General features: G+C 36.4%; 1 protein-coding gene and 1 long non-coding RNA gene across 4 annotated transcripts in view; both read left to right on the top strand.

The window, feature by feature from the left end:
* The window catches only part of DIAPH2 (diaphanous related formin 2), a 953,573-nt gene that overhangs the window by 599,461 nt on the left and 335,552 nt on the right, over positions 1 to 18,560 (top strand). For all 3 annotated transcript variants that reach the window (XM_070461796.1, XM_070461795.1, XM_070461794.1), the window contains one exon: positions 10,856 to 10,980. In XM_070461796.1, coding sequence (XP_070317897.1) covers positions 10,856 to 10,980 — 125 coding nt within the window. The remainder of the gene's footprint in view (positions 1 to 10,855; positions 10,981 to 18,560) is intronic.
* Positions 10,987 to 12,717, top strand: LOC139033121 (uncharacterized). Its single transcript, XR_011485729.1, has 2 exons — positions 10,987 to 11,285; positions 12,418 to 12,717. It is a non-coding gene; the product is annotated as an uncharacterized lncRNA (long non-coding RNA).

An 18,560-nucleotide genomic window follows, 5' to 3' on the forward strand; every position in this document is an offset into this window, starting at 1 on the left:
ATAGGCTCAAAATTCCAAATTTTACAAACTTGTAATTTCAGATCTCTTTGGCTTTTGTCCTTTCTAGCCTTTAGTCAACAAGTCTACATTTTACATATTTTTCTGTAATTTTACTAATTTTAAGTCCCCCTGTTACAGGTAATATTAAGTAGCATCCTTTCACACGGATCCCTTTTACCACTAGTGTTCTGATTCCACGGCAAAGGAAGAACGCATTACATAGACTTGACAGGTGAATATTAATATAGGATTGTCATAAAGTAGCTGAAGGTTCTGGCAAGCTTTTTGTTAAGGAGAATAACATTCCAGTCACTCACATAAAATCTACAAGGGAGGACAATTCAGCATAGTCCAGCCTCTACTCAGTAAAGACACAATTTGACCCATTAAAATTATTCCACTTTGAGATGTGGGTGAGTCATAGATCTTTTACTCTAAGAAACACAAATGAGCTTTAAAAAAGATTCTACCTAATGACAACAAACTATTCCAACAAGACTATTGAGCATCGCTTTATAGAAGCTTCGACTTGCATCTGTACATCCCAATCCTGGCCTAGAGCTAATACTGTCAACAAGAATAGGAGATTTCAGTTTGTTTTTTAGCCTTTGATTTAAAAAATCACACATATGATTTGCTGCAGGCAGAATAACACTTGCAGAAGAGACAGCAGGTAACAGAACTGCATGCTTCACTGGCAGCTTGTCTGTCCAGTGCTGATGGGTTGGTGATCAGGATATAAAATGGTGAGCTGCAAATCGTAACTCAGAGGGTTTTTAAATTTTCTCTCCCTCTTCCTTTACCCCATTTATCCTTTTAGCATACCTTCGATAGTTATTAGCAAGATTTTGTTTCATTTTGTCTTTTGTTAGAAGGCTCCATTTGTTTCTTCTTTTTAAAAAAAAAAAGTGCATTTAGGCTGAGGTTTGCAGGTTGAGATCTTATACAAATGTATGAACCCAGACAATGAAATATACTTAGGTTTTTTTATTATTATTATTTTTTAATTAAATATGTGTATCGTTTATATAGTAGTTCACATGTTTTGTTATGGATGTTAGTCTGCTCCCAGCATCAGTTCAGGCCATATTGTGGATCCAGTTGAGAAAAACTGCACCTTATCCCCAAACGCACATGTTCCAAGGACAAACAATGGATGGCTCTTGTGAGCACACATTGAGGACATATATTTTTAAATTTCGTTTAGTAAGGATCCTGGTGGCTCAGACAGTAAAGAATCTGCCTGCAATGCAGGAGACTCAGGTTGAATTCATGGGTTCCAAAGATCCCTTGGAGAAGGTCATGGCAACCCATTCCAGTATTCTTGCCTGGAGAATTCCATGGACAGAGCCTGGTGTGATACAGTCCATGGGGTAGCAAAGAGTCGGACACGGCTGAGCTACTAACAGTTTTACTTTCACTAGTTATATTGTGTTTTCTGTTAAGATGACTTTTTACCAGTCTTTTTTTTTTTTTTTCCCCCCTCTTGACAGTGGCTCATTCTCTAACGGATTTTTTTTTTTTTTAATTAGAGGGATTTTCTTATTTGGGTGCCATTTCTCACTTACATTCTTTAAAGCCCACAATGCTGAGCTTTTGCTATTGTTACTGCATAGACACATTTACTTCATTTCCATGTATAGCATTCATATAAAATGAAACTATTAACTTATAAGTGTACTTGAGAAAGAATGCAACTGTGCCTATTGTTCGCACTGCTTGTAATGTCCTTTTCTTTTTTATGTATACTTTCTGGATCAGTCACTTTAATGTTGTGCCGCTCAGCTGATAGTAATTCTTCACCTAAATATATTCGGTTAGAGAAAATTGCAAGGTGCTTATATTCATGCTTGGGCCTATTCACATACCAACTTTCAAGAGTAAATTTTTACTTGGCCTTTCTTAGAGCAAGGATGTTAAGAAGTGCTCAGTTGCTTTGTCAGTTGGTAAAATTAATAGAAATATTTAATTCAGAGAAAAAAGTTACACTTGCTGGAAAAAAGTTTTTATTTACATGAGATTACACATTCTGCCCATGGTCTAGAGAGTGTCACCAGGGTACTGTGATTTTTTTTTTTTTTTCAGTGCATATCAGTCTCTTATATCCTATGTAATTGAATAGTCTTTCCATATAAAATCTCACTTAAAACATTTATCTTTTCACTTTCCTTTTCTTCAAATTATGAATTGGATCAAATCTATCATTTCAAATGTTTTGAATGAAGATCAGGCCACTCTCATTATATTTGTTTGAAGCCAGAAAAGAAGTACTATATGTATATTTTTTAACTGATGTAAGTAGATAAATAAGATTTGGGGGGAAAGTTTCTCCCTACGTATAACTGAAGAGAGTGTACTGAACTTAAAGGGTTATTTATGGAGTACAAGGAAGAGAGCTATAATAACAAACCTGATAGCTATGATTTTATTTTTTAATGTTGTAATTTAGAGAAAAAAGTTAAAGTCACACCTGACTGACTAGTCAGTCATTGAAAATGCCTGTAGTGGGAATTTACTCAGCTAAAAAATGTTTGCACTGTCATTAAAGACTCCTTAATTTATATTAGTGAACTAATATAATGACAAGCACAAAAATAGACCCTGAGCGACGGCTTCGTAGTAGAGAATCATTTGTAACTCACTCTGGTAATTAAATGTTCTTGGAACTCCAGCGGCCCTATATCTCCCTATCACCTGCAGTAACAAAATATATATATATATATATATATATATTTAATAATTATATATATAAATGTTATATATATATGTGAGTGTGTCTGTATTTCCCTCTGTCTCACATACATGCATGAAAGCATGCGCAAACACTGAAGAGATGTTGGAAGTAATGTAAGCTAGGACCTAATTGGTTATATTATCAATATTGCCTCCTCTTAAGATTGAAGCAAATGTATTCACGGCAAATAATCAGGCACGTAGACACAAGTTAATTCTTTTTAATAGTTTAAAAAAAAAAACCCTATGTATTAGGAATGTCTAGAAAAGCAGAGTAACTAAATTGTAAGTGTCTCAAGAGAAATATCGATGCACAGATTTTATGCACAAATTTTTTGACCCCACGGACCAAAGCACAAATTTTTTGACCCCATGGACTGAAGCAAGCCAGGCTTCACTGTCCATCAAAAACTCCCGAAGCTTGCTCAAACTCATGTCCATCGATTCGGTGATGCCATCCAACCATCTCATCCTCTGTCGTCCCCTTCTCCTCCCGCCTTCAGTCTTTCCCAACATCAGGGTCTTTTCCAGTGAATCTGTTCTTTTCATCAAATGGCCAAAGTGTTAGAGCTTCAGCTTCAGCATCAGTCCTTCCAAAGAATATCCAGGACTGATTTCGTTTATGATTGACTGGTTGGATCTCCTTGCAGTCCAAGGGACTCTCAAGAGTCTTCTCCAACACCACAGTTCAAAAGCATCAATTCTTTCATCTCAGCTTTCTTTGTTGTCCAACTCTCACATCCACACATGACTACTGGAAAACCATAACTTTGACTAGAGAGACCTTTGTCAACAAAGTAGTGTCTCTGGTTTTTATTATGCTGTCTAGGTTGATCATAGCTTTTCTTCCAGGGAGCACTTATCTTTTAATTTCATAGCTGCAGTCACCATCTACAGTGATTTTGGAGGCCAAGAAAATAAAATCAGTCACTGCTTCCACCTTTTCCCCTTCTATTTGCCATGAAGTGATGGGACTGTATGTTGTGATCTTGTTTCTTGAATGCCGAATTTTAAGCCAGCTTTTTCTCTCTCCTCTTTCACCTCAGGAGCCTCTTTAGTTCCTCTTCACTTTCTGCCATTAGAATGGTATCATCTGCATATCTGAGGCTGTTGATATTTCTCCCAGCAATCTTTATTCCACCTTGTGATTCATCCAGCTTGGCATTTTGCATGACATACTCTGCATATAAGTTAACTAAGCAGAATGACAATATACAGCTTTGTCATACTCCTTTCCCAATTTCGAATCAGTTCCATGACTAACTGTTGCTTTCTGGCCTGCATACAGGTTCCTCAGAAGACAGGTAAGATAGTCTAGTACTCCTGTGTCTTTAAAAATTTTCCACAGTTTGTTGTGATCCACACAGTCAAAGGCTTTGGCGTAGTCAATAAAGCAGAACTAGATGTTTTTCTGGAACTTTCTCCTTGATTCAGTGAATGTTGGCAGTTTGATCTCTGGTTCCTCTGCCTTGTCTGAATCCATTGTGTACATCTGGAAGTTCTCAGTTCACACACTGCTAAAGCTTAGCTTGAAGGATTTTGAGCATAACCTTGCTAGCATGTGAAATGAGCACAGTTGTACGGTAGTCCTGAACATTCATTGTCATTGCACTTCTTTGTGATTAGAATGGAAACTGACCTTTTCTAGTCCTGTGGCAACTGCTGAGTTTTCCAAATTTGCTGACATGAGTGTAGCACTTTAACAGCATCTTTTAGGATTTTAAATAGCTTAGCTGGAATTTCATCACCTCCACTAACTTTGTTTCTAGTAATGCTTCCTAAGGCCCACTTGACTTCATACTCCAGCATGTCTGGCTCTAGGTGAGTGATCACACCATCATGGTTATCTGTGTCATTAAGATCTTTTTTGTCCTTCTGTGTATCCTTGCCAACTCTTCTTAATCTCTTCTGCTTCTGTTAGGGCCTTACCATTTCTGTCCTTTATCGTGCCCATCCTTGTTCCCTTGTTACTTCAAATTTTCTTGAAGAGATCTCTAGTCCTTCTCATTGTGTTTTTTTTCCCTCTATTTCTTTGCATTGTTCATTTAAGAAGCGTTCTTATCTCTCCTTGGGCTTCCATCATAGCTCAATTGGTAAAGAATCTGCCTGCAATGCAGGACACCCCAGTTCGATTCCTAGGTCAGGAAGATCCACTGGAGAAGGGAAAGGCTACCCACTCCAGTATCCTGGCCTGGAGAATTCCATGCACTGTATGTCCATGGGGGGGTCGCAAAGAGTCTGACATGACTGAGCGACATTCACTTTCACTTTCTTTCTTATCTCCTTGCTATTCTCTGGAACTCTGTATTCAGTTGGGTATATCTTTCCCTTTCTCCCTTGCCTTTCACTTGTTTTCTTGCCTCAGCTATTTATAAAGCCTCCTCAGACAACCAGTTTGCCTCCTTGCATTTTGTTTTTTTTGGATTGGTTTTGGTTGTTTCCTTCTGTACAATGTCCTGAACTTCCATCCATTGTTCTTCTGGTACTCTGGCAGATCTAATCCCTTGAATCTATTCATGACTTACACTGTATAATTGTAAGGGATTTGATTTAGGCCATTCCTGAATGGCCTAGTAGTTTTCCCTCCTTTTTTCCATTTAAGCCAGAATTCTGCAATAAGGAGAACAATACTGTATAGGAACCTAGAAGTTAAGTCCATGAATTAAGGTAAACTGGACATGGTCAGGCAGGAGATTGCAAGATTGAACATCAACATCTTGTGGAATCAATGAACTAAAATGGATGGAAATGGGAAATTTTAATTCAGATGACCATTATATCTACTACAGAGGGCAAGGATCCTTCAGAAAAAAACAGCAGCCCTCATAGTCAACAAGAGAGTCCGAAATGCAGTACTTAGGTGCAACATCAAGAATGGCAGAATGATCTCCATTCGTTTACAAGGCAAATCATTCAACATCACAGTAATCCAAGTCTATGCCTCAAGAACTGATGCTGAAGAAGATTAAGTTGATAGTTTTTATAAAGACCTGTAACACCTTCTAGTGAAGTCACTCAGTTGTGTCCAACTCTTTGCAACCCCATGGACTGTAGCCTACCAGGCTCCTCCATCCATGGGATTCTTCAGGCAAGAATACTGGAGTGGGTTGCCATTTCCTTCTCTGGGGGATCTTCTAGTCCCAGGAATCGAAGCGGGGTCTCCTGCATTGCAGTCAGACAGTTTACCCTCTGAGCCACCAGGGAAGCCCAACACCTTCTAGAACTAATACCAACAAAGGTTTCTTCTCCATCATAGGGGATTGGAATGCAAAAGTAGGAAGTCAAGAGACACCTGGAATAACAGGCAAGTTTGGTCTTGAAGTATAAAACGAAGCAGGACAAAGGCTGAGTTGTGTCAGGAGAACACACTGCTCATAGCAAACACCTTTTTCCAACAACACAAGTGATGACTACACACATGGGTAACACCAGATGGAGAAAACCAAAATCAGATTAATTATGCCCTTTGCAGCTAAGGATGGAGAAGCACTATATAGTCAGCAAAAACAAGACCTGGAGCTGACTCTGGCTCAGATCATGAGCTCCTTATTGCAAAATTCTGGCTTAAATGGAAAAAAGGAGAGAAAACTACTAGGCCATTCAGGTATGGCCTAAATCAAATCCCTTACAATTATACAGTGTAAGTCATGAATAGATTGTTCTTTACAACACTGAACTTTACTTTCACCACCAGACCCATCCACAACTGTCTGTTCTTTCCACTTTGGCTCAGCCACTTCATTCTTTCTGGAGCTATTAGTATTTGCCCTCTGCTCTTCGCCAGTATCATATCAGACACCTTCCAACCTAGTGGGCTCATCTTCTGGTATTATATCTTTTTGCCTTTTCCTACTGTTCATGGAGTTCTCTCGGCAAGAATACTGGAGTGGGTTGCAATTTCCTACTCTAGTGGACCATGTTTTTGTTTTTTTGTTTTTTCCGAAATCTTCACTATGACCCATCCATCCTTGGTGGCCCTACATGGCATGGCTCATAGCTTCACTGAGTTATACAAGCCCCTTCATCATGACAGGGCCATTATCTTTGAACAGGAGATAATATTTAACACATAGTAAATACTCAATAAATGTTAATTATTGATTAGGAGCATAAGTGATTACTAACCCTTATACCTTAGGAGGACTAGTTGAAGGAACTGGATCTTTGTAACCTTGACAGATTAAGAAGATGCAAGGGACATCTTTCCTATAAAATAGGAAGTAGACTCAAGCGGTGTTGCTTTAAGGCAAAATGAGGACTAATGGGTAAGAAAACTTCAAGTATACTGATTTTAATTATAAGCAAATAGAATTTTTCTGATTATATCAACTGTTAAAAAGGAAATACGCCATTCAGGGATAGAATGAATCCTCTGTAAATTCACTGGGTATCCCTTCTGTGCCAAAGCCCTCCCTCCAATCTGGTGCCACTTGTCTTGCTCCTCAGCCAGACCTTCACGTCTCTTAAAATAGCATTTCACCAATGAGAGAGTAAGAAATGAGAAGGAGCACCAAGTCAGCCTTTCACCTCCTTTAACCAACTCTTTCAAGTTGAAGTTGCTTTATTTGTCTTATGCAGAGGCCAAGACTGATTTCATGATTGAGGGGCCCAGTGCAAAACGAAATTGCAAAGCCTAGTTTGAAAAATTACTAAGATGTTCAAAGTGCTGACAATAAAGCCTTAAACAAAGAACAGGGCACTTTTAAGCATGGGGCCCCATGTGACTTCATGGTTCACATACCCGTTAAATGGCCCTGAGACAACCTGAGACATTAAGCAAGCAGCTGTAGTTTCTGTAAAGGTATAGCCAGTTCTGTAACATCCTCTCTTGTATTTGCTTTCTTCTCTCTTCCCTCATGCCTGTTTTACTGGGATTAAACCCCACCACCGATAAAGCTGTTACATGCAAGCTTTGTCATAGGCGCTGTTTTCTGGGAATGGAGATTGTCTGTCTATTTATTTATTTTGTAAATTTTATTGAACTTTAGTTGATTTACAGTGTTGTGTTAATTTCTGCAGTACAGCAAAGTGGATTCATGTGTGCATGCTAAGTCGCTTCAGTCATGTCCAACTCTTTGTGACCTTGTAGACTGTAATCCTCCAGGCTCCTCTGTCTATGGGATTGTCCAGGCAAGAATACTGGAGTGGGTTGCCATTTCCTCCTCCAGGGAATCTTCCTGACCCAGGGATCAAACTTGTATCTCTTATGTCTCCTACATTGACAGGGGAGTTCTTTTCTACTAACGCCATCTGGAAAGCCCTGTGAAGCAAAGTGGTTGTTATACATATATTCTTTTCCATTATGGTTTATCACAGGATATTTAATATAGTTCCTTGTACTATACAGTAGGACCTTATTTTTTACCCATTCTATGTGTAATAGTTTACATCTGCTGATCCCAAACTCCCAGTCCTTCCCATCCCCATTCTCTCTCCCTCTTGGTAAACACAAATCTGTTCTCTATGTCTGTGAGTCTGTTCCTATTTCGGAAGGCTAACAATGATAATTGTTAATCTGTGTAATCTGAGCTTTTAAACCTTGAGGGGGCTGGTCCATATCTCCTTTAATGTCACTTCCAACTCTAAGATACCACAATTCCAATAATTTAAGGAGATTTATTTTATATAATGGTATTTTTCTTTTAATGCAGCTATAAATTTGCAGGTGTGCTAAAATTCTTGGATTCTCACATCTCTGGTATTTTATTTTCTTTGGTTCCAGCATAATATTAATAGTTTATTAGAGGATAAGGATAGAGAAGCTTAGGAGAAGGTGTCCCTTACTTCTCTTCCTTTTCTCAGTTTTTCACTTTTCCCTTTGTTTAAGCATCTCCTGCAACCTTGCCTCTTCTGTATATTAGATAGACTTCAACTTCCTATTTCTTTTTCATTTTCATTTAATAATTAATATTCTAACTTCTGATTACTTTTGTTGTATCTAACTTTTCTACATACACATCCATTTGCAGAAGTGGGCATATGTTTAAATCCAATTCAAAACTCATTGAAATATACATATTCATTCAACAAACATTCATTGGCTACGGTATATGATAAGTACTGAGGGAAGAGCAAAGTGTTAGGGATCTTAATATTAAGTATCACGACAGTTTAGAACAGAGACTGTGTTTATGTACACTAAACCAAAAAAAGAAAAAAAACCTCACTTAAAAGGTAATATGTGGAAGATCGCTTAAACAAATAGAAGTGTCTATAAATGTTAGAGAATTTGGACTAGAGCTCTAGAGGGATTTATAGAGATCTAAGGATTTGACATGTGAAATTGAGGTTGATAGATGTCTAGAAAATATTGTTTTATTCAGAATTCAACTTTAGGGTAAAAGCAATTTCACTGGATTAAAACTAATGTCTCTTGTTATTTGAGTTATCTATATGTTTGTGTGTATATCAACTTGATTAGGCTGTTTTTTTATTGAACAATCAGAACAGTCCTCAGATCATCCCCTTTTTACTACTGGAATTACCATTGTGACATAAACTTTGCCTCTGGGCACATTTTGTTTATTGCAGAAAGTTATCATGAGTTTATTTCTTCCCTGTAGCCTAAATAACATAAACAACTTGTCAACTTCATATCTTCAGCTTTTTAATCAAGGGAGTGGGAATGCAGAAGCCTTTTGAATAATTAGCAAAAATCTCCTGGAAAAACTGAAGTGGAAAAATTCAGGTTTAAACTCAGAGAGAATGGTTTCCTTCACAGTAAACTCATCCTTTAAATAAAGCAAGCAATGATTACCAAGCCGTTAGCACATTTTTGGCAGGGCAAAACTCTTTGACTTCTCTAATAAGGAATAATCTCCAAGTTTGTCAGATCTAAACAAATGGAACTAAATTGGACCTAGCTATTTGTACTGACAGATTAATAGGAAAAAAATAATTTGTCTTTAGTGTTGGTGTTTGATTTTCACTCTCTTGAACTTCCAAGTATATTTAAGCAATTTCTCCTCATTGAGTTATATAGGTGTGTATGTCAGCATGATGAATTTGTATCAGAAGACTGGCTGAAATTTGCCAGTGGTTTGATTTTTGTCAGTGTCTTGAATTATTCATTGTAATTCTAATACAATGCAGCCTCTGAATGAGACTGCAATTTACTTTAAAAAAAAAAAGAATTGTAATATTATTCTATTTTTGTTTCATGGTCCTTTAATGAAAAGAACTGTGTTTCAGAAACCTGTATTTAAAAATCAATGTCGCAGGCTACCTATCAAATTTTAATACTTACCTTGTCTTTTCAACTAGAACCCTGTCAAATACTGTTGATATTGATAGAATTGTCTTCATATATAATTGGTAGTCATGGAGTAATAGAGTATCTGTAAAATAGTATAAGCTTTAAAAAAAAAGGTAGCTCTGTGAAAAGAAGGCATCCTGAGAGATCTGGAAAGCGTGCACGTATTTAAGAGCGCTTTGAATATAATTCTTAAAATTACTGGTTGTCAATGAGGAGAGAAAAAGAAAAGTGCAGAAAATGTTAGGGGTAATTAAGGCAACTAATGATCATGTTTGAGGGCTCACCAAGGCTTTGTGGGTGTGAATGTGCATATGTATTCACTATGGTTTGCTCTAAATTCTTCACATCAACAGTTATTTTTCTTGTCTCTGAGTATGAAAAGTACTAAACTCAGGAATTTAAACCATAGATATTGATTTATAAAAATCAGGATCTTTCAACAAAAGAAAAATATTTGATTCTTTTATGTAATTTAACATTAAATCATTTACATAGCCAAGAACATACATTAAATAGATAGGATCTCTTTGAACCCTAGTTTCTCTTTAATCTTCACATTAGATTTTAAAGAATGAAATATTAGGAAGTCCATCAATAAATTTAAATAGAAATGGATTCATTTGAGCTAATGGCTGAATAAAATGACATTCCCATATTAAACATGATGATTTGGTATATTATATTACACATTTTCACTTTTTTCATGGAGAGTAGATATTTTATGAGCAGTAATTGAGAAAAATGTGAGTTGGTTTCATGAAACTATTCTCCACATTAAAAAAATACTTGAACTGATACGGTTTTCTTTTAGTTGTTTTATGGAATACCTGGTAAAATATTCTAAACATTTTGCACATTGTTCTTCAGTTTCAGCTCAAATTCTCAAGAGCAACCTTGCAGCAATGGAACAACAAATTGTTCATCTGGAACGTGACATCAAGCAATTCCCCAAAACAGAAAATCAACATGATAAGTTTGTGGAAAAGATGACAATATCCTTTATTTAAGCATTTTATTTGTTAGTTTCTGTGTGTGTGTGTGTGTGTGTGTGTCTGTCTATGTGTGTGTGTGTCTGTCTGTCCATCCAAATATCTATTTACCCTGTGGTTAGTTCTAAACTTACCATTCTATTTGCATGGTTTGGATGAATTTGTGTATAGGCTGTTTTTATATTAGCAGCATAAATTTTAGTTCATGACATTTTGAATCATAGAGTAGTAGGCAAGGGAATGATTATATAAGAAAAATGCCATTTCTCAAAGAAGAGTTTCATTTGAAGGCCTACAAGATATGCAAGGTAAGTCTTATGAGGTTTGATAAGACCTAAAACAAAACAAAGACTCTCCTTATATAACCAGTTATTTAAAGGAAATGATCAATAAAAGAAATTTTTTTGTCAGAGTTCTTTTTTGTTGTTGTTGTTCTCTTTGTGTATGTGCAGGTATTTTCTGAGGGGACACGTACATTTTCAAGGGCAATCACAGGGTAACTGATATCAGTAGACTGAAAGGTTATGAAGAATAAAATGGATGCCTGGATGAATGGATAGATGAATTGATCAGTAGATTATGTATTTTAGTAAATTGTAATAGCTATCTGTATAACATTAAGCATTGCCTGCTACATAAATGTTTTTAAATCCCTATTTTTCATACAGTATATTCATATAAAAATACAGAATTATATGAAAGGAAAACTTGAGAAATGATATTTAGCTTGAACTGTTTAATGTTAAATCTGGTATCTAAAGATAAACTATATTAGAGCTGTTTTTTTTTTTTTTTTTCCTATTTTGGTTTTCAAAAGTTAAAGCCATATCCTCCTCCTCTGGGTTTAAATAAATATCTTGAACTGCAGATTGATTCACCATTTTATCTCTCAAGAGGGAATAAATACTGTAAATTCTTTATCTGATAATAAGTAAGTTCTTTCAACAACTATATGGCATTCACCTTGTTTCAAGGTTAAATCTATTGTCTTTTTGTTCTCTCATATGCTTTCTTTCCTGCCCAGCTTGGACGTTATGGTCCTGATCTTGAATTACTTGAGAATGGCAATTTATATTTATGTGAAAAGAAATTTTTTTTTTTCATTTTCAGTATTTGGTTCATAAATTAATACTGTATTCTGTGTGGTCCTTTAGTGATGCTGAGTACTTATGTAAATAGGAATATTGGGAACATAAGTTTGTGGGAGATTAGAGGCAGGAAATCCTCAAAAATAACCTTTAATTACATAGCTGCCCACATCGAGATATTTAATATGAAGATTTAACTTTGTTGCTGATTAGATTTTTCTTTCAAATTTGTTACATTGTCTTGTGGTTGGAAACACCGCCTACAGTTTTCACCTTTTGATTTTGTTTCTTGCCTTACATATCTGTATTTAATTCCTGATCCCTTTTTTCTTTTTAACATTTTCTTCTACAGTTGGCATATGGCCACACAACAGCATGCAACATTGAGGAATCTTTGTTGCTCATTTCAAAAAAGAAAAGTAATTTCAAGCCCTCATGAACTTGGCCTGGATTCTATTTTATTTCTCTCTTTATGCAGGTAATTAAGTGCTTTAGAATGAAAATCCAGAGCCTTCTGTATCTGTATGTTACGGATGAATGGTTATTCTTCATTTAAGTGGCACCAAAGTGTGACTGTCTACATGGGGATTGAAAACTATATTAAAATGTATGGAGCTGTTAATTTGGATATTATATTAGAAAAAAAAAGAAATATATAACAATTTATTTTAGAGAAAAAGTAGACTATTGACTCTATCCTTTGGTTGGAGTTGATTAAAAACTTCCAGTTAATATATTACAATGGTAAAACTGTACTCAAATTATTCTTGCTTAGGAAGACCCCTTAGACAACCACTGAGAGGTTGGATCTTATAGAAAATGGCAAACAAAAGGTCTGATCATCATATGTGTATATGTTATATGAATTTTGGTGCTTATTTAATTTTTTTTCTACTCTTTCGGCAATTTCAAAAGAGAAGGATATTTCCTTGTGGGATACTTGATTCAGTTTTAAAATTGGAACCATGATCCTATTTTTAGTGTAAGATTCTGTGTAGTGGATGATCTTTCCACTGTTTCTGTCCCCTGCCAATAAATTAATTTACTTGAGGTCACTGGCCCTTTAAGTTGAGTAACTATAGGCACAAGTATGGGGGTAGTTATCTGTTGATTGAAAGTAATCTTACCTTTACTTAAACAGTAACCTCTCTGTAAGACCTGTGAGTTCAAAAACTGAATAGCATTGCCACTCTAGACTTTTAGAAGGGTTCGGTGCTATAGTTAGCAGCAGTGGCATGATGGCCAGAAGGCAGATGAATATGTAGGTTGAATCTTCACCAAATCTCTAGGTTGGTCTACGTCCCATAGCATCGCATGTCACTCGTGTTCTTTCACATTATTGATGGAACACTTATAACATGCTTGGCATTACCAAATCATGAAAATACAACAGTGCACAAGGTAGCAGACTTGACTACAATTTGCTGACAGTATGGCATTTATTCACTTCTCTGTCTTGCTGGCCTAATGGCCAAGATCATGTCCAGCGTGTTAATTCCGATATGCCCATCCCAATGTCCAGCACCTAGCAACATGAAGGCGTTCAATAAGTATGTATTATATCACAGAATAATATAGCTAGAGACAATGGAGGTCATCTAATGCAAGATACTCCTTTTACTTAATACACCAAAAGGGATATAAGAGTAGTTGGCTGTGCCTGTAGTTATAAAACTTTTCTTCATATACATCTTCACAGGAAGTTGAGTAACTTTGAATCACCTTTTTAGAGCATGTAAAGCGTAATCAGTTTTAGAAGGGATAGCCCAAATCTTTTAAAAGTAAATGTCAGAAAGAAAAAAAAGGAATGAAATCTCTCCTTTGAATGGAGTAAGCCAGGCTATTTCCTGCCTCCTAAACAATAGTCTGGGGAAGGAAATGGCAACCCACTCCAGTATTCTTGCCTGGAAAATCCCATGGACTGAGGATCCTGGTAGACTACAGCCCATGGGGTCGCAAAGATTCAGACACGACTGAGCGACTTCACTTCAACTTCACTTCAAATAATAGTCAGTGGCTTTAGAAGGAAGCTTGTCACATCTGACTCTCTTTCTTAACCCCAAATTGTTTGCTTGTTCTAAATTTTTTTTAAAAGGTGGAAAGAGTAAACGAAGCAAGATTAATTTTGTAAGACTAGAAAGCAGAGGGAAATAGAGAAAATTCTCTTATAAATCATAGTAGGGAGGTTCTAGGATGAAAGGGATGGTCTATATTGGATATAATAGCACCATATATTTTGAAATACACATGCTTCAAAAATCTAGATACCATGTCGGGAAATTTGCTGTTGTGATTTTTTTGAAAAAGCAAAGCGCTTTGTATTCTTCATGTCAGTATGCTCATCATAATAATATTGGAAGTTTTAGGTTCAGTTGTTTGGTCAGTGAATTCAAATAGAATCTATATTCTTTTTTTAGTAAGTTATAAAAATGGTAATGTTCACTCATTAGCTGAATGTTTACTATGTATCAGATACTGCTCAATTTTACCCTCTTGAGCCTTTAAAAAATGTCCCTATTCATTAAATGAGTATTTTCCATGTCTGGTGATGAAAATGTTCACAGTTGTCCCTGTGTCACCATGGTGAGCTCAAGTTGTCTCAGGATAACTTCAACAACCCATACAGTTATTTGTCATAGCTTCATTGTTTTAAAGTTATTAGGTTCAGCAGGTCATCCTTTTTTAAGGTGACCAGGAATTTGGTAGTCTGTCTGTGTTTTGGCACCTGTTGCAAAAATTGGTGAGATGAGGTTCAGAATCACTGTCGGTTTCAAAGTTTTGAAAAATAACCTGTGCTTAGGAGAGGTGGGCAGAGAAGGCAATGGCACCCCACTCCAGTACCCTTGCCTGTAAAATCCCATGGACGGAGGAGCCTGGTGGGCTACAGTCTTTGGGGTCGCTATGAGTCAGACACGACTGAGCGACTTCACTTTCACTTTTCACTGTCATGCATTGGAGAAGGAAATGGCAACCCACTCCAGTACTCTTGCCTGGAGAATCCCAGGGATGGGGGAGCCTGGTGGGCTGCCGTCTATGGGGTCACACAGAGTCGGACACGACTAAGACACTTAGCAGCAGCAGCAACAGGAGAGGTGAGTGAGTGGTCTTGTTGATCTTGAGATCCATCTCTTGAACTTGACATTATATGTGGATTCCAAGTTTTTCAGCTTTTGTCTTTTGACCAATCACATGAATATGAAAGAGTTTTTCTTTCTTTCTTTTAAATCCATGCATCACTTTTACTTACTGCTCCTTGATTTTCCTGTGGGCAAACTCATTCTGAAAAGAGGGCTCCTTAGACTTTAAAATATATGTTGTGGTCCAGTCTTCAACTGTCTAAAAAGCACATTACCCACAGTGTTGACCTTACTGCTTATATCCTGTTGACAAATTTCTTACCACATTTGCTCACATAGATTTTGTCAATGGCAGAGCTTTCTATTGCCCCAAATCAGCTTAGCTTTTTGATTGACTGCTGGCTAAATCATTTCACCAACCAGAGGGCAGGGAGGACTGAGTAACAGGGGCACCATTAACACATTGACAAGAGGAGCTGACAGAATGTTAATGACATTAACATTCTGTCAGCTCACTATCAACACCTCGCATTTCCTCATAGTCGGAGGGAAAGTCATTTGAAGTGTTTAAAAATCAACTTCTGGAAGAAGCACACCGCCCTAACCAGACAATTCAGAATAGATTTGGGGTCTCTACTGCTCTGCAGCTAAGTCAATTTTTCTTCTGCTCTTCTTTATTAAGAGGATAATTTTTGGAAAGATGAAAAACTGATACAATTATTATTCAACCTCAGAAATATTAGTCACCTTTGAGAACATGCCAGTTACAGGTTTAAGAGAGAGGATGAGTCATACTTTGCAAGTAAATGCTCGTATAAAAAACAAAACAAAACAGAAACCTCAACAGAAAGGCTTTTATCCCCCGGTATGAATGTACTAATCTCGGCCGAAAAATCAAGAAAATCAAGAGCTAAAAAGTCAAGAGCTTTAGGCTAGACTAGAGGGAACTTCACTGATTCAATTGCCTGCTGGTCTCAAACTCAGCAAATTTGGAAGTTCAAAGCAAAACTGGTTTTCATGAGACTGCTCAGGGAGAGAGGGCCCAGGGTTAAAAAAATGAAAGAAAGAAAAAGAGAGAGAGTAAGCATAGAGCATGGTCAGTAATAGGGGAGAAAGACTGCTTTTTCAAAAAGGAAGATTGTTAGCATTCTTTGAAGTATGCACTCTTCATCATATTTTGGAAGTTTATTATTATTATTATTATCATTTTTTTGGTTGCTTCACACAGCTTGTGGGATCTTAGTTCCCTGACCAGGGATTGAACCCAGGCCCTTGGCAGTGAAAGCAATTTTTTTTGGTGTGTGTGTGTGTGTGTGTGTGTGTGTGTGTGTTTTAAACTTCAGTTATTTGCACAGTAATTTGCAATAGAAGGTATAATCAGTTAGAGTAATAGCAATAAAAATGATAGTAAAATATGAATAATAGCAACTGTTTAGTGAATGCCATGTGTCAATCACAGTGCTAAGAATATATAGTTGTCTTGTGGCTCAGCTGGTAAAGATTCCAGCTGCAATGCAGGAGACCATGGTTCGATCCCTGAGTTGGGAAGATCCCCTGGAGAAGACAAAGGCTACTCACTCCAGTATTCTGGCCTGGAGAATTCCATGGACTGCATAGTCCATGGAGTCTCAAACAGGACTGAGCAGCTTTCACTTTCATACAATCTCAAGTGATCTCCAAGGCGATACTATAGGATAGGTACTATGATTAACCCCATTTTAAATGTATGAGGACTGAGGCTATAGAGGTTCAAAGGTTCAAACATGTGCAAGATTATGTATGTTTCAAGTCTGGTGTTTAATGAGAGCCAGGATTCAAGTAAGTTTTGCTCCTTCAGACTCCAAGCCTTGTGCATGTAACCATGGTATCTGCTGCCTCTGGGGTCAGAAAGCTTCATAAATCTGAGATGAAATTCACATTTGTTCACTGTGAATCTATGTGTTGCTTCAGAAGAAAAAAAAATTTTCAAAAAGTTTGCAAATTAATTTAAAAATTAGCTACTCACTTACACCATACCATCCACAAAGTCTTCCTTAATCATAGCAAACATAATTAATTTCCTGTCCCCTATGTTCTCATAGCATTTTAATATTTTGATTATTGTACTTACTGACTTGCCTCTGCTCTGCTTGTGTGTATGTGTTTGCTACACTGGGTTATAAAATCTTTTGAGACTGAAATCCTTATTCATATTTGAGTACAACAAACTTAGCACAGTACTATATAGAAAGTTGTCCTAATGTATATTTAATATGTTAGAGGTCATTGTAATAATGACAAATGTTAAATAACATTCTAGCAAGTAAGTAGAAAACAGCTTGTTATCCTGGCATAACTTCAGTTTGACAAAAGGAAAAGGGGTATAACATGTTTCCACTGTTATTCCTTTATGTTTTGATTTAAAATGCAGATATTAAGAATTATCTCTTTGGCTCTTATAAATCACATTCTAAGAAACTGTCTCAATGGAGCATATAGTTTTTCTGATCAGTCAGCTCAAAAATTTTCTATTTGAAATGTCTTGCTTTTTTGAATGGCAGTCTGAAATTACCTTCAGCTCCATTTTTCAAACTTTGTTTAGGGAATTGATAGACATTTGGTGCATGATGCTAATAGTGAGAAAAGAGCGTATTGCTTAGTTAAAGAATGCTTAAACCCTTTCAGCCCACTAGAGACTCATCTGGGAAAAGATATTGTAGATCTTTGGATATTTTTGGATATCGATGGATATTGTAGCTATCACTTGTTTCTTTTTGCTTTCATTTGAAATTTATTAAAACTATATTCAATTATGTAAGGCATGCATGGTATGTTGAATGCACACAGTTTATAGACAATGATGGTGATGCTAGTATGAGTCAATTAATATACATATGCAGCAATATCTCAATCAGGTACTATTTGTATATTGTAGACAGATATATTAGTGTCTTTTTCTGTATTAGATGTCTGTTCAGTTATTTCTAGTTAGAATCTTTTTGAGGTAACTTTTGAATATTATAGCAAGTAAATTTAGCTTTTCATTGAACAGCACCTGTTCTTTTCTTCTGGTTTTAAACTTTGAGATATGGGAAGTGAATTAGCTTTATAAGGTAGAACTAAAAATATATGCTTGAAAAGAAAGCAAGTTAGTAAACATGTAATAATACTCTCCTTTGTTTTACAAAGGTGAAATAGGGTAATTATTTATTATTGTCCCAATTCATTACTGAAGTTAGAAATGGAAAGCTATACATAACAAACAACTGAACTTTTTCAGCTGAAATCTTGATGATGGATATATAGATACACACCTATCCATCCATCCATCCATCCACATACACATACATAAGACAAGCATTTAAAATTAGAATCAACTTGAGAGGATTACATCTCAGCTACTCCTTTAAAGCTAAGGCACTCACTTATGGTGAGTACT

Source organism: Odocoileus virginianus, chromosome X (assembly GCF_023699985.2).
Source record: "Odocoileus virginianus isolate 20LAN1187 ecotype Illinois chromosome X, Ovbor_1.2, whole genome shotgun sequence".
NCBI lineage: Eukaryota > Metazoa > Chordata > Mammalia > Artiodactyla > Cervidae > Odocoileus > Odocoileus virginianus.